This window comes from Urocitellus parryii, chromosome 5, assembly GCF_045843805.1.
Source record: "Urocitellus parryii isolate mUroPar1 chromosome 5, mUroPar1.hap1, whole genome shotgun sequence".
NCBI lineage: Eukaryota > Metazoa > Chordata > Mammalia > Rodentia > Sciuridae > Urocitellus > Urocitellus parryii.
Genome location: NC_135535.1, coordinates 51,759,407 through 51,775,627, shown reverse-complemented (window position 1 = coordinate 51,775,627; position 16,221 = coordinate 51,759,407). Strand labels below are relative to the sequence as shown.

Below are 16,221 nucleotides of genomic sequence, written 5' to 3'. Positions count from 1 at the left end.
GTTGGGGAAGCGACCCCCAACACAGCCCGGCCGAAGCAGCCCTCGAGCCCGGCTTTCTGGGTTCCGTGAAGCTGCAGGGCGCGCCTGGAAGGGGCGTGCTCCTCGCCCCCACCTGCGGCCGCGGGGTGCGTCCGGGCTCGCGAGGAGGGGCTCGGCCGCAGCAGGCCGGCCGGGGCGGGGCCCGGGAGGCGGGGTCTCCGGCGCACCGGGGCCAGGCGGCGCCTGGAGCAGGCGGGAGGGGCCCAGACGGCCGGTTGAACGGCGGCCGCAGCTGCAGCAGTACGGCCCGCCGGCGGCTTGGGGCCGCGCGCCGGGAACCTCGCGGGGCGGGCGGGCGCCGCACCCCCTGCCTGGCCGCCTGCGCCCCGGGGAGGCCGCCGGTGCGCGACGGGACCAGCAGCATGAGCAGCGGCTACAGCAGCCTGGAGGAGGACGCCGAGGACTTCTTCTTCACCGCCAGGACCTCCTTCTTCAGGAGAGCGCCCCAGGGCAAGCCCCGCGCCGGCCAGCAAGTGAGTGGAGTGCGCGGCGGGCGCTGCTGCTGTTTTCTCTCCGCCCCGGCGTGGCGGGACCCCAACTCCACGTGTCTCTGCGGGGATGCTTGCCGGGGAGGAGCAGGAGGCCGAAGAGTGGCTTCTGCCTTTTTTCGGTCCCGGGAACTTGCCTTGAACCTCTGCCTGTTGGCGTGGGGTGCCCTGGGCTAGGGAAGCAGGAGGAAGGGCGGGGAGGCGAAGGGCCCGATCCTGCCTTCCGCGCCAGATGGCCTCTGCGGCCCCGCCTGGGGGCCGCCGGCTGTGGGGGAGCAGTTTTGAGAACCTGGAGGTTCACTCCCGGCGTCTCCCCTTCGCGTCCCTGCCGGGTCAGCCATCGGGTCCCCGAGCCGTCCCTCCTTGTTAGTACGCCCTGTGACCCGTGGCCCCGGCGTGGCTTGGGGGAGTGTGTAATAGCCTTGAGTGACGGCGGTGACCTGTCCCCCGCCCCCGCCCCGCTTCGGGAGCACTGGTGGGGGAGGGGAGCCGAGCGGACCCGACCATAGTAGGCGCTCACTAAATCTGGGTTACAGGACTTGCAGGACTTAAGGTCAAGTTTATGGGTGCTCAGAATAAGTTTTGCAAGCAAGCTCCGGTGCTAGATAGAAACTAGCCGGCGAGAGCTGAGCTTTAGGCCGGTTTCTTCCTTTTTTGGAGGAAGCATGCCGTGGGAAGCATGGCTTGGGAAAAGATGGGAAGGGAACTTGTGCCAGTTTTGCCGATCGTGACTGTTTTTTAGGGAGGCTTTCCAGACAGGGCGCTTGAACCCGCGGCCTGCTGCCCCTGGGAGCCGGGCCAACCCGGCCACGCTCACATCAGATTAGAGAAGGCTGTAATGGAACAAACTTGTTGCTTTTCAAAAACAACAGGCGCGCTTCGGACCTTTCTTTCAGGCAGTCCTAAAGACTAGAAGCAAGAGAAATCGTTCAGGAACTGGGTGATGGGTGTTTTTTTTTTTTTTTTGAGGTGATGGGGGTGGCAGGGAGGGAATTTGATCAAAGTGTCCTTGCCAGGTTCTCTTTTAAATTTATTGAACCCCTTTCTAAGGTCAAGTTTCTTAACGAGATTCGTAAGTTCTAGTCTTTTCAGCCTCTTAACCAAACCAGAAGAAGGGGGAGTGGACGATGAAGGGCCAGAGTGGAGTCAAGTGCCCTTATTCAGTTAACAGCGATTAATCGGGTTAATGGTGAATGAAGTGCTCGGTGATAGTTCGGGTCTTTATTGTTTCACAGGCTTAAGGCCGCACTCCTTACCAGGGAGATCTCTTATTTTCAGTAGAGAGTGTGCTAACTGCCTGAGTTTGGAAGTCAGAAGTTACCCTTCATCACTTATGAGAAATGGATTTTTCTTTTTCTTTTTTTAACCTTGCTTTTCTCTTTCTTTTCTTGGCCTATCCTTTCTTTACCTTCTTCCACTTTATCTTCTTCACTTACGTTGTTGTTGCCATTTGACACATGGAAACTGCTTGTTGTGCTAGTTTGAAATCTATTCCAGAGGTGGCTAGTAATCTCCAGAAAACTAGTCAGCTCTTGGATTCTCCACGTGTGTGACATTCTCCTTTACAAGGGACAGAATCTCCAGATTGGAATTGTTTGAGAATTCTTTGGTGCTTTAACAAGTAAGGAGCATTTCTGTCTAGCTTTATGTCCATATAGTGGTTTTATGTTTAATGCATTAATTTATGTAATAGTCACCTAGAATGAATATTATGCTCATGTAATATTATTTATTGAGCATCTAGAATTAACCTAACATTAATAGTGTTTTGAAGGATTGTGTTGAATCAGAACAGTAAGGCTTAGTTCCTGCCTTGAAAAGTCTCATATGTATATTCTGAAACTCTATTGCCTGTACATTTTCCCTTATAGCATAATGCATGTAAGGTGCTGCGTTGTAAGAGGAGTTATTTGCCAGGGAGATAAAGGGTCCTAAATTGAATTTTAGTGGGCATTTTGTTTTACTTAAGGAAGGTACTGTGTTTCAAGTTACTGCTAATTTTGTAAATAAAGAAGTGAAATAACGCACTCTTGTGGAACATTTTTTTTTTAAGGTCAGATAAATCATCACTTTATTAACTTATGATTATAAAAATAAGTATTTCTATTATTAAGAGTAGTGATTATTTTTTAGCTGTTGACCATCTAGTGGAAAAGCTGGAAAATTTGGTTTCCAAAATTGAAAATATCTGGAAAATGCAAGATATCTGTGGTGAATGCATGGTCAGGAGGAAGGGGTGAGGGTAATGCGAAATTTCTTTCTTTTGCCAAGAGAGGGACTGTAACCCAACTTCTTTCCATTTCCAACAAGGACAAAATCCTTAAAGACAATGAACATGCCATCATTTTTTCCCCCTCATTTTCTTTTGTATCCTGTTCTCTTAGAAAATAAAATAAAAAAGAGGGAAACAAGGGTTAAAAATCTGTCTGAAGGATATAAAGAAAATGCCTTTTTGTGGCATTTCCAATGTCATGTATTATAGCTGTATCCTCAGGACCTGAACCAGTACCTGACGTAAAGTAGTTGTTCAATGAATACTAGTTGAATGAATGAAAGGTTTCCTGACTTGATAATAATAATTGGATCTTTATCATTTTCAAATGTACTCAATCTTATGATTCTCCCAATAACCCTTTGAAGCATTAACCTAATGAAAGAGAAGTTATTGTACAGAGTTAGGTGGTGTACACCTGTAATCCCAGCTCCTTGAGGCTGAGGCAAGAGGATTGCAAGTTCAAGGCCAGCCTGCGCAACTTAGCAAGACCTTGTCTCAAAATCAAAAATAAGAAGGAATAGGGGATGTAACTCTTGGTAACAGGTCCCTGGATTCAATCCCTAATACCTGAAGGGCAGTGGGGAGGGGCAAGAGGAAGTATTAGTGTGAGATTGTCTAAGGGTCCATACTTAGAAGACTGGAATTTGGGTTTTCTAACTCAAATTTCACTTTTCTTTTTGTTACTTTGTGGCACAAAAAATTTAAATTAAATTTTCCCTTTGCATATATGGATGTATATAAATTAGGAGTGTTTTTAAAATTCAGCTTTGTCGTGTACATATTGTCATAACAGTGTTTATAATTCATGTTTGTAGATTCACTTAATTTCTAGGAATCTACCTAATCATAGTTTTAAGCAGATCCCAAAATGTTGATGATTCTGTAGTTTATGATTTGCCTTTTCTGGTTTTGTGACAAAATCAAACTACCTTTAAAAAAACAGGACACATTCAGAGGTGGCCCAAAACTATTAAGATAAACTGTTGAAACGTGTCTTACTTCTTGGCTGAGGTGTTCACCTTTCTTCTTGAGCCTTTGGTAGTGAATAGGAGTAAGAAAATGGGATGCTGTTGTTGCTTTACAAGTAGAATAGTGCAGACATAGTGAGAAACTTGAATTCTCTTATGAAAATTGTAAAAAGCAATACTGAGGAATTTTTGAATAAGTCAAACCTGTGGTTCATAACAAGCCTTAAATTCGCTCTTTGGGTTTTCTTCTTATTATTGTTTCAGTAGTTTTGTGGGTCTTTATTTGGCCATGTCTTATTGTGAGAATCAACAATAATGAGTTGCACTCTCCTCCCATTAATGTTTCCACTGGAAGTTTTGAAGGTAACTCATTGGGGCAAAAGAACAGTAGTTTACAGCATCAAAGGTGTTTTGGTTCTATTTCTTTTGTGTGTGTGTGTGTGTGTGTGTGTGTGTGTGTGTGTTGTGTATGTGTTTGAACCCAGGAGTGCTCTGCCACTGAGCCTAATCCCCGGCCCTTTTTATTTTGAGATAGGGTCTCACTAAGTTGCTGAGGCTGGCTACCAATTTGTAGTCCTCCTGCCTCAGCCTCCTGAGTTTTGTGCTGCCACGCTTGCCTGGCTATACTAATGTTTAATCCCTGGGCTACTGGATATAAACATTCCTACCAGCCATTTTGCCTTGTGCAAAGTGATTTGCACATTTTGTCTGCACGTCTGATCTGTTCTTACATAGTCTTAATCCATTGGAATTTTGTGTTTGTATGAGCAGGACTCACAAAAGCATATTGCTTTAACTGGATTTCAAAAGAAAATTATTTCCCAATCTTTTATAATTTCATGTATGACCAATACACTCCTTATTCTGTTTCTTCTTCCGGCTGACTTGCAATATTTGGAATTATTTGGAAAGCAGTGACATAAAACATTTATGAAAAGAAAGGCTAAAAATATCTAATAATGTCATTATTCTTTTTAGACTTCCTTTGACAGTCAATGCCTGTCATGCTGTGAACATTCTCTTTATGGGAGAAAAAAATGAGGCTGACCCAATGCTTTCTAGTGTGGTCTGATCACCAGCTCTTAGCCCCGAGCCTCAGCGCTTGCCTTCCCCTACTTCACTAAGATAACTCACTGCCCTTTGATGAAGGCCCTAGATTGAGGCTTGCTTTTGATTCCTAATTTGGCCCTAGGTTATTAGCTACAACCTTCTTCATAAGGGATGGTGAAAAGACAGTAGAGTATATGGTAGCTGCAGGCAAAGGAGCTTCTAAATGAAGTATCAGGGCTAATGTGGCCTGTTTGTGCCTTTGTCTGAACAAAGAGTTAAATATATTGTATAGTAGGAAGTTTTGATTCTCACAGCTGAACAAGCATTACCTATGTCACAAGACCCAGCTGATTGTTCACCCTCTAATGTTATTTATTTTTGAGACAGTGTCTTGCTGTGTTGCCCAGTCTGGCCTCGAACTCCTGGGCTCAACAATCTTCTTGCCTCAGCCTCTTGAGTAGCTGGGATTGCAGGTGTATGTCACTGAGCCTGGCTTGTACTAACTGTTATAGTTGCATATCACTAGAACTGTAATCATGTTAGCTTTCTTTTAGTTCCTTTCAGGATCCAAGTTATTCTCCTTTCAGGAGCTTGGCCTGGAGTTTGCTTCCCCCCATTATCCTTCTTGTGTCAACTTAAATGTCACCTCAGAGAAGTGTTCCTGAACTTCATATCTAAAATAGGCACTGTCCCTTCTGTTAAAGCTCTGTTGTTTTTCTCTTCATAGCAATAATATTTTTTAAAAAAATGAAGATGGAGACTAGTATGTTTACTTAGCACATAAAAGAAAGGTTCAGCTGAGAATGAATGAAAATCTCTCTCTCTTTTTTTTTTTTTTGTAGTACTAGGGGTTATGAGTGGCATTATCTGAGTTATGCCTGAGCCCTTTTATTTAGAGACAGGGCTTCCCTAAGTTGCCCAGGCTGGCCTCAAACTTGTGAGTCTCCTGCCTCAACCTCCTCAGTACCTTCGATTATAGGCATGTATCACCATGTCCAGTAAACCTGCTTATTTTGGATGAATGTTCCAGTACTTGGTACTATTATCTTTTCTTTATATACAAGTGCACATAATTCCCCACGCCTCCTCTCCAAACTAGATCATAAAACGTCACAGTATCTTACAGGTGGTAGTCATTTAAAATTGACTAATATTGGTGATATGTAATTACTAGCTATATATTTTCTATTACTAGTTACACTAATAATGTATATTAGTTAAGCTAGCAATATATACTAGTTATTACTAATACTATATATTACTAGCTATATATTTCCCCCTTGTTGTAAGAAAGCTTGTCATTCATTCTTTTAGTGAACAATTTATGAAGTGCCTTACTATGTGCTAGGCTCTGGGGATAGAGTGGTGAACAAAACCAAGTCCCTAGCCTCATTTAGTAATACTTTTTAAAAGATGTGCCAAATAGACAAAATTCTCAAACTTTTCTTCCAAAAGCTTGCTCCTTTAATGTATTCGAGGAAACTTAGAACTTTTTTTATAGTTTGCCAGGAACATACCTATTTTATTGTCAGCTGTATATCCATTTAGATGGAAATGTCAACATGGAGGGTTATCCCTGTCAAACACTCTTTCCATATTTACTTCTGTGCTAAAATGTAGCACATTTAGTCATTTAGTAGATGCTGTCTTTCAACAGAAACAATCATCTTCAAGAATAGAAAATGCATCACACTTTTTAGTTAATTAGAGTTAATTGAACCTCTGGTTAATTAACCAAAATGTGACCAAAATTAACAAAAAAAAATTTAACCAAATTTGGTTTATTTCCAATGTTTGTCTTCATAGTTCTGGTTTGGTTACCAGTGACTAGTCAAGTGGCTTTTGTTTCCATGTTAATTATTTTTATTTTTTTCTTATGCTGGGGATGGAACCTAGGACCTATGTGCACGTACTTTACATCCCCAGCCCTTGACAAATCTTTTTAATGGTGAAGGTGAGCTATGCTCTAGGAAGGATGTCAGAAACCATAATAAATAACATATGAAATACATGTAAAAAATATTGTAGTTGGCTCTGAGTTAGAAGTGAACATGCTAAAGCTGTGCCGTCCAATACAGTAGTCACTGGCCACATGGTAACAAGTCCTTGAAATGTAACTAGTTGGAATTAAGATGTTCTGTAAGTATAAAATATCAGATTTTAAAGACCTAACTGTGGCAGAAAGAATGTAAACTATATCACAGTAATTTAAAAATACTGATTGCATGTTTAAATGATATTATTTTGGGCAAACTGGCTTAAATAAAATTAATTTTACATGTTTATTTTTTAACATGCTTATTGGAACATTTAAAATATACAGGTGTTTTGAATTATATTTCTTTTGGACAGTGCTGCATGCTGAAGTAGAGCTGATAGCCCTTGCCATAGGTTTGAATCTCCATCATCTGGGTGGCTATCAGTGGATGGGGTGCCCTCCCAGTGTGCTGTAAAGATTGCTCTTGTGAAGGGGGAACTTTCTCTTTACTGTTGGGAATGGTTTCTTCTTGGACTATCATGGGTCATACATACAGCATTTTGTGGTTGTGAAACTTTTGTGTGGGGAACTTCTTTTTTTTTTTTTTTTTTTTTAAATGTGAGCTAATAGAGTAAAACTGTCCTGCTGGCATTCTAAATGCAAATCTGCCTTCAGTTTACAGAGAGAATAGAGCTCATTATTTCATAGAGTATTAAAACAGCAAATTTAATATGCATTTTATGGACTGTAATTGCTAACTGCTGCTACATGTGATTCATTCAGCTAAGAATAATTTACTAATTATATATTGCAGCATCGGTTCTTTTTCCAGATGTTAATCAAAGTGAGATTATTAGAGGAGGAAAAAGGATAAATTTGGGTATTGGAGACTAGAATAATAGATTTTTTTTTTTTTTTAGATCTTAAATTTAACAGAGTTGGAATGAATGTAATCAACAGAGTGTTCCCCTGAAGTTAATGCTGTGTGTGTGTGTGTGTGTGTGTGTGTGTGTAAAAGATTGGTCGGAGTTCTTTTCTAAATTTATTTCCTAGTGTTTATTGAATATTCACAATGTGCTGGATAGGTGCTAGAGATTCAGTAGTGAGCAAAACCATTTGGTAATTATATTTCTTAATTTTTTTGGGAGGAGGGTACCCTGGATTGAACTCAAGGGCACTTGACCACTGAGCCACATCCCCAGCCCCATTTTTATTTTATTAGAGATAGGGTCTCACTGAGAGTTGCTTATCATCTTGGTTTTGCTGAGACTGCCTTTGAACTCAAAATCCTCCTGCCTCAGCCTTCTAATTCCTTGGGATTACAGGTGTGTGCCATCCCACGTGGCCTGTTTCTGATTTTTTGATAAACACTGTAGTGGCAATTTTGAATCCTGCTTTACCATTGAGCTATATCCCCAGCCCTTTTATATTTTTTATTATGAGATTGGGTCTTCCTCTGTTGCCCAGTCCTTGAATTTGTGAGCTTTCTGCTTTAGCCTTCTGTGTACCTGGGATTATAGGGTTAAGATATTTTGCCTGGTCAAATTATGAGATATTTTTGTGCCATCACACCTGGTCGAATTATGAGATGTTACTGGATGATTTCAGTTTTCATTTTGATGTCTACATTGTATTTTATTAAATAGGCATTATTCCCAAATATTGGAAAATTTGGTGTTGCTAATTTTTACTACTATAATATTGTTGTGAACATCTTGAGCATGAAACTTTTCCATTATGAATTAATATTTTAGGATAGATATATATAAAATGGAATTTTGCTGAGTATGAGGGTAGTCATTTTTATGGCTGTTGTTATATATTGTCAGTTTATGGCTGTATTTTTACTCAGTTACATTACTCTCTTAGCTCTAAAAAACTCCAGTGAATAAAGGCACCTTTCATTATTTTTCTGTGCTTCTAAGAGCTCTTCCTTTGTGTGAGCATTGTCATGCATGGCCTTTGGCCACTTGTTTCTTAGGTAGGCGGAAGTCTTGAGAGGGCCCTATTCTTGAGTCCTGTGGGTAGTTAGCTGGGTAATGTTCCCCTTTTTGTGGTCAGCTGAACTTCAGGTTATTTTTCTGACTTACACTGTTTGTACCAAAGGGGCATTACATATTTTGGTATTTGAAATACTTCAGAATGTGTTTCAGGTTGACATAACTAAAACTCCGAGCGAAATACTTACTACTTGTGTAGTTACCACGCAGGACAGGCATTGTGAAGAAAGCAGTGCTGTGAGTAGAGAGGGTGGGGAGTTGGCTGGTGTGCCTTCACTAGCCTTGTAAGAAAGGGGAACTGTAAGTCTTGTTTATCTTTGAATTTCAGTACATTTAGGGCTAGTTTACAGCCATTCTAGTGAGATTCAGAGGAATCTAAGTTATAAGTAGTCTAGGTATAGAAAAAAAGAATGGAAAACTGAAAATCCCTCCCAGCAAAGAGAACTGTTTACTTATGGGCTTATGGTCTTGTTGAAAAATTGCAAGTAGAAAGGAATCTGGAGTTGCCAGATACTTAAATGCTTGTTGGTGCCTCTGCAGAAAATTGTTGCTTCATCTCATGGTGTAACTTCTTGTTTGCCCTGATTTTTTTTTTTTTTTTTAAATATATAAGTACTGGGTATTCACCCAGAGTCACTTTACCACTAATTTATATCCCAGCCCTATTTATTTATTTATTTTAGTTGTGGTTGGATACAATACCTTTATTTTATTTTATTTTTTATTTTTATGTGGTGCTGAGGATTGAACCCAGTAGGCGAACCACATCCCCAGCCCTTAAAAAAATTTTTTTTTAATTTCTTTTTAGGGCTGGGAATGTGGCTCAAGCGGTAGCGCGCTCGCCTGGCATGCGTGCGGCCCGGGTTCGATCCTCAGCACCACATACAAACAAAGATGTTGTGTCCGCCGAGAACTAAGAAATAAATATTAAAAATTCTCTCTCTCTCTCTCTCTCTCTCTCTCTCTCTCTCTCTCTCTCTCCTCTATCACCCTCTCTTTTAAAAAAAATAAAATTTCTTTTTAGTTACACATATGACAGTAGAATGTATTTTGACATATACATAAATAAATTATAATGTCCCATTCTTGTCCTTTTACATAATGTGGAGTTACACTAGTCATGTATTCATATACAAACATAGGAAATTTATTTCTGATTCATTCTACTGTCTTTCCTATTCCCATTTTCCTTCCCTTCCCTTCATTCCCCTTTGTCTAATCCAAAGTACTTCTATTCTTCCCTAACCACTTCCTCCATTATATGTTAGCATCTGCCTTTGGCTTTTGGAATTGTCTTATATCCCCAGCCTTTTATCTTTTATTTTGAATCAGGGTCTCCCTGAGTTGCTTAAGGCCTTGCTTAGTTGTTGAGACTGGCCTCAAACATGTGATCCTCTTGCCTCAGCCTCCTGAGTTGCTGGGATAACAGGCGAGTACCATCACACCCAGCTAGGATTTTTTTAAAAATATTTTTATTAGTTGTTGATGGATCTTTATTTTATTTACTTATTTATATGTGGTGCTGAGAATTGAACCCAGTGCCTCACACATGCTAGACAAGCACACTGTCACTAAGCTAGCCACAACCCCAGACCTAGGATTTTTGTTTTTTAATCAGGTGAACTTTTTTGTTTTTTGCAGTGCTGGTGATAAAATCCAGATCTTCATACTCTATCACTGAGCTTACCTCCCCACTTTTTCTATCCCCATTTTTCTTAGACAACTTAAACAAGTTTACTTTGAAAACTTCCAACAAGTGCTTGCTTTGGGGAATTTTCAAAAATATTTTGACAGACTGGGCACTGTGGCACACATCTGTAATCGCAGCAACTCAGGAGACTGAGGCAGGAAGATTTTCAAGTTTGAAGACAGCCAGGCAACTGAGTGAGACCTAGTCTCAAAATAAAGCTGGAGCCAAGCACAGTGGCTCCTGGGGAGTCTGAGGCAGGAGGATTGCAAGTTCAAAGCCAGCCTCAGCAACCTCAAGGGGCTAAGCAACTCAGTGAGACCCTGTCTCTAAATAAAATACAAAATAGGGCTGGGGATGTGGCTCAGTGGGAGTCCCCCTGAGTTCAATCCCCAGTACCAAAACAAAAAAGAAAGAAAGAAAAAAAAATAAGGACTGGAGATGTAATGTAGCTCAGTGGTAAAGCACCCCAGGCCCTGGATTCAGTTTTCAATACTAAAAAAAAAAAAAAAAAAAAAAAAGTCAGCATGATCATAGAAATTTTCATGTATATGATGTAGTTCTTAAAATAGCAAAAATTTATGAAATTAGAAAACAACATAGCTAAATGTATTATGTAGAAAAATACCAATAAGTGAAATTTAGCATTCTATACCATTTTACAATTAGCAGAGCATCCCAGGAAAATTAAAATTCACATGATCCTATTACCTTAATTTAGTGGAACTTTTTGACAAATTAACCACAGAAGTTTTAATCAGTCAAACCTTACACAGATACAGGTTTCATGGCACGCGAGAGGTGAGTTTTTAAGGATACTTGACTACATTGAGTAATTTCCCAGCTATGGGAAAATGTAAATATTATGTAGATGGTTAAAGAAACAATAATATCACTTTTGTCCATTTCAGGTCTTTCTCTGTTTGTTTAAACAGGCTTGTGGGTTGCTTTTTTCTTGCCAGTGTTCCTGTAGGAGGAAGGTACTGCCCTTTCAGATCTTTCTGAAGTTTGAACATTGCTTTCTTGCTTTTCCTGTGACCATCATAGATCATGCAGCACAGTCACCACAAAACTGCTATGCTTAGTTTGATCCTTGGTGTCCTTTTGGTCTCTGTTAGAGGAAATCTGTTCTGTGAATTATATCCAAATAATTATTCTTGCCACTTGGTGGAGAAGACTTATGTAGGGGAAAGAAATATTGTTCAAAAAGGCAAACCTAGCACCAATATCAGCAAATCAACTTCAGATCCATTCTGAAGAGGGAGTTCTGTTACAGTTTTGAAGTTGGCATTCCAGTAAGTAGATCTGCACTATTGGAGGTGGGGGCTTAAAACTCAGTATTGAGTCAGGCATAATGGCACATGCCTGTAATCCCAGCAATTCTGGAGCCTGATTCAAGAGTTTTGCAAGCTTGAGGCCATTTCCATCAATTTAGTGTGACCCTGCCTTAAACTAAAATGTAGCTCAGTGGTAGAGAGCTTTCTTAGCATGCTCAAAGCCCTGGATTCAATGCCTGATGCCATGAAAACCGAAAATGAAAACTCAATATTGGTGAGGGAGGGAACTGGATTTGTTATGGGCTAAAAATATATGTGTTCTTAATTGATGAATTGATTGATGGCAAGCAGTGATGTAAGGCAGGCAGCCTGAGGTGGAATCGGTGCAGGCTGTGTTGTCTTGGGCGAGTGGTTGTGAAGCCAGATTTTAAAATTAGGCAGTCAGTGTAGTTAGGTAAATCGGGTCTAATATCGTGAAATCTAAAATGGAGGCCATGTTGAGAATGAATTCACAGAAAAGTTGAGCAACTCTCAACTTTTGTTAATGAAGTCCAGGAAACAGCCCCCAACAGATTTGGAGATAGCCCATCCCAAAGAAATGCTAATGAACAGCAAACTTGAAGATGCTGACTTGGAAGTGTCCAGATTACTTCTTTGGCCCACCTGTGTCCCACCCCTCGGGCCTTCCCATCTACATTCCATCACTGAAAGAACTATAAAAAGGGGAAATAACCGCACTTCCACGGATTCCATCTCTTGGGTCCCCTTCTTCCTCCGGGAGAAGTCTTTTCTGCTGTCCTTTAATAAACTTCTAATTTCTACTCTGATCTTGCGTGCTTCTCTGGTGTTATTCTTCAACATTGGGGAAGCAAGGACTCGTCACCGGTCAACAGTAGTAACAGTTGTACATCATTAAGCCTCAGTTTCTTCCATCTGTAAACTAGGGGCCAATGTGGCAGGTAATAAGCACTAATAAATGTTGGCAGTTGTATATGATCACTTACAAACTCTTTGACAGTGGTTGAGAGATTTAAAGTAAACTATCTACTTAAAGTCAAAGAGACCAGAGAGGGAGGAAACTATAGGTGTCTCTTGGCTTTGTTAACTAAAATGAATTGGAAGTCCCAATGTAATTGATAAAAAAGAGCTATTTTTGTTTTCTAACTGCCTGCCCCATCACAGGTGCCTTTGTTTTCTGGTAAGGGAGCTGTTTCCCCCTGACCAAGCCTGAGGCCACCTCAAGTCTTCACTGACTTCTTTCTCCTTTCAAGTGGGGTTACCCTGACTTGAAAGAGCAAAATGTGGTTCTTTTGCCTAAGCGTTTATATGTCAGTTAACACACATTATATGCACTTTTTAAATTGAAACTTCCTCTTTTCTGCCTCTGACTGCTGGATTCTGACTGCAGTCTTGCCTAGGGCTGCTCACTTGACTGAGTGACAAATTCCGCTACATCCTGGGGGCTTTCCTTTTTCCTCCAGTAGGTCTTGTGCTCATTGTTTAGGGACTTAGTCATTGTCGTGTTTCTGTTTTCATGAGATCAAATCAAATGAGGTAATCTATGCAAACTGCATGGTGTGGTGCAAAGGGAGCCCACCCACTTCCCCACTGTGGCTGCCTTTCCAGCCCGGGGGTCTCCCACCCACAGAGTCCATCTCAGCGCAGGGATTTCAGCTTTGCTGGCTTTCACAGTTTGAAAACAAGCTTGCTTCTGCTTGAATGCAGGTGTTGAAGAAGCTCAGTGAGTCATGTGATCTTTCTGGCCAACTCTTCAGAGTTCATTTATACTCTGAAAATGGATGAGTTGTGGAATTTGGTGGGATCCTTCTGGAATTGGTTGTTTATTCTCCACCCCCCAATATCTCCTTCCTTTGGTTATGTGTTTCTTACAAAAATATTGGTTGTCTGAAACTGCCTTTATATAATTCCAAATACCATTATAAGCATTTCTAATTGCCTTTAAATTTTCAATTTGATTAAGCTATAGTGTAAGTAAATTATTATTAACTACTTAATTCATATAAAAAGACTGAAAGTAGCTGGCATGAAGGATATATTCAATAAAAGTCAACTTTTTTTGTAGTGCTATTAGCATTACTAATATAAAACAATTTGGTAGGAGCTTTTACTGAGGCAGTTTTGTTCAATAGGGAGGTCTGTGGACCTAGAATTGGTAGACTCTTTGTTCTGGATCATAGGAACATCAGAGTGTACTTACACCAACCTAGAAGGTACAGTTCTAGGAACTTGAGCAAGGTTCTTAATTAGCTTCCTTGAGTATTTGAGAGGGACTAAATAAAATAATGTATGTGGAAATCATTCCTAGAGTATAAATTGTTAAACAATTGCCAATATGACAGCATCATAGTGTGTTTAGAGACTACTCTTAAAATTGTTTTTTCTGCTTTTAATGTTGTCTCATGTAAGAGTTCTCAAGCCTACCAGGAGGTGATACTTGATAAATAGTTGTTGAAAATGTCCCCTGTTTCTTCTATGTGTCTGCAAAGTAGTGATTTAAGGAGCTGAACAATTGATATCCAGGTTTAAATTACATTCTAAAGTGATTTTGGTATTTATGAAGCTCTCTGATGCTTTGGAGAAAGATGCCATTCCAGCTCATTGTTGTATCAAGGGAATCGAACAAATTTAGTTTTAATTCTTTCTGATTATCCTATGAGCTTCACAAAGGCAGGTCACATTTCTGGTTCACCACTGCATAGTCACGAGTTGATCAATCATGGGGCTGCTTTTTGAGAAATGAGTTGTTAGGCAGTTTAATCATATGAACATCAGAGTGTACTCACACCAACCTAGAAGGTACAGGTCAGTCACTTGGCATGGCCTCTTGATGCAGTCAAGAGGTACAGTAAACACAAGATGTATGAGGCTGCTGCCAGAGTAGCATGGCATTCTGTTTTACAGTACACTTTTTACAAATAAATAGAAGGTGTACAATCCGAATAATGATTAAAAGTATAGTATGATAAATACATAATCCAGTAACGTAGTAAGAGTTGGTTATTATCATTAGCAGGTATTATACAGTGTGCATAACTGAATGTGCTATACTTGAATACTCCAGGCAGTGCAGTAGGTTTGTTTATGCCAGCATCACCGTAAACTGGAGCACAGAGCTGTGCTACAGTGTTACCAAGCCAGCCACTTTACTAGGCCATAGAAATTTTCCTGCTGAATTAGAGTCATGGGACCACTGTTATAGGCTTCAGTCCATAGTTGACTGAAACATCATCATGCAGTGCTGAACTGGTGCTGTATTTTCAATGTATGCGTGATGTCTGGCACTGGGGACTAAAATGGACCTGTTGGCTTTACTTTTCAGTGCTGGGGATGGAACTTGGGGCCTCATGCATGCTAAGGATGCACTCTGCTGCCAAGCTCTCCACCCCCAGAAACTTGACCATCTGGCTTTCACCCAATCAGACTTGTCAGAACTGTAATCAAGAAAAAGAAGTTGGAGCTGGGGACATAGCTCAGTTGGTAGAGTGCTTGCCTTGCATGCACAAGGCTCTGGGTTCAATCCCCAGCATCATTAAAAAAAAAAAGAATTTGGGTGAGGGCAGTGAAACAGGTTGCTTATTTGTTTCAGGGGGAGTTATAAGACAGTGGTAATAGAGTCTGCATTTATGTGCAAGTGAGTGAGACAGACATTCAGGTAAAGTAACTTGGGAAGAGTACTTAACCATTTGGAGCTACAGTTTCTTCCTCAAAGGCCCTGGCCAGATCTATGATAAGTGGTTAATTTATTCTGGAGTTGAATTATGATGGACCTAAGAGAAGGAAACAATGACTGTATGTGATTTCATTCATGAATGTTTTGAGATGTTAATTAATTAGTTTGGAAACAACTGTCTTAGGCCTTATCTGCTTGGGTGGGGTAAACCTGAGTTGATTAGTCATTGATGTTTGAGAAATGTAGAATTATTTCTTTTTCAAAAAGGGTAATGACTTGGGAATGAGATCTCCAGGGGTTCATGGTGGTGTGTTTAATTCATTCATCTATAGTGCCAACAAGAGTGAGTTTCATGCAAGACAAAGAGAACACTTAATTGTATACTGCAGCAATTATGAATACAGTGTGGAGAACTATTTAAGAAAGCCCCCCAGCAGGGCCACATTCCTCAGCACTAGGGCAGGATGAAAGTGCCAGCATCCTCTGCTTATCAGAGTGTCTGGACATGGAGGGTGGGTTAGTCATTATTGTGCTTCCTGAAAGGGTGACACTTGGAGGTAGTGCCTCATTTGGGAGTGAGGAAGTATGTTCATTTCCTTTGGTGGAAGATTTACTTTTTTTTTTTTGTTTTGGTGGTCCTGGGGCTAGAACCCTGGGCCTCATAAATGTAAGATAACTATATTCCCAGCCCCTGGAAGATTTACTTTTTTCATTTGCTTCTTAAAAGAAAAAGACTTTATTTATTTACTTGTTTGTTTATATGTGGTA

General features: G+C 40.6%; 1 protein-coding gene across 1 annotated transcript in view; it reads left to right on the top strand.

Moving 5' to 3' along the window:
- Nucleotides 1–309: 309 nt before the first annotated feature.
- Nucleotides 310–16,221, top strand: part of Rassf3 (Ras association domain family member 3) — a 65,807-nt gene continuing 49,895 nt past the window's right edge. Inside the window, exon 1 of the mRNA XM_026392968.2 lies at nt 310–512. Coding sequence (XP_026248753.2) covers nt 402–512 — 111 coding nt within the window. The 5' untranslated portion in view covers nt 310–401. The remainder of the gene's footprint in view (nt 513–16,221) is intronic.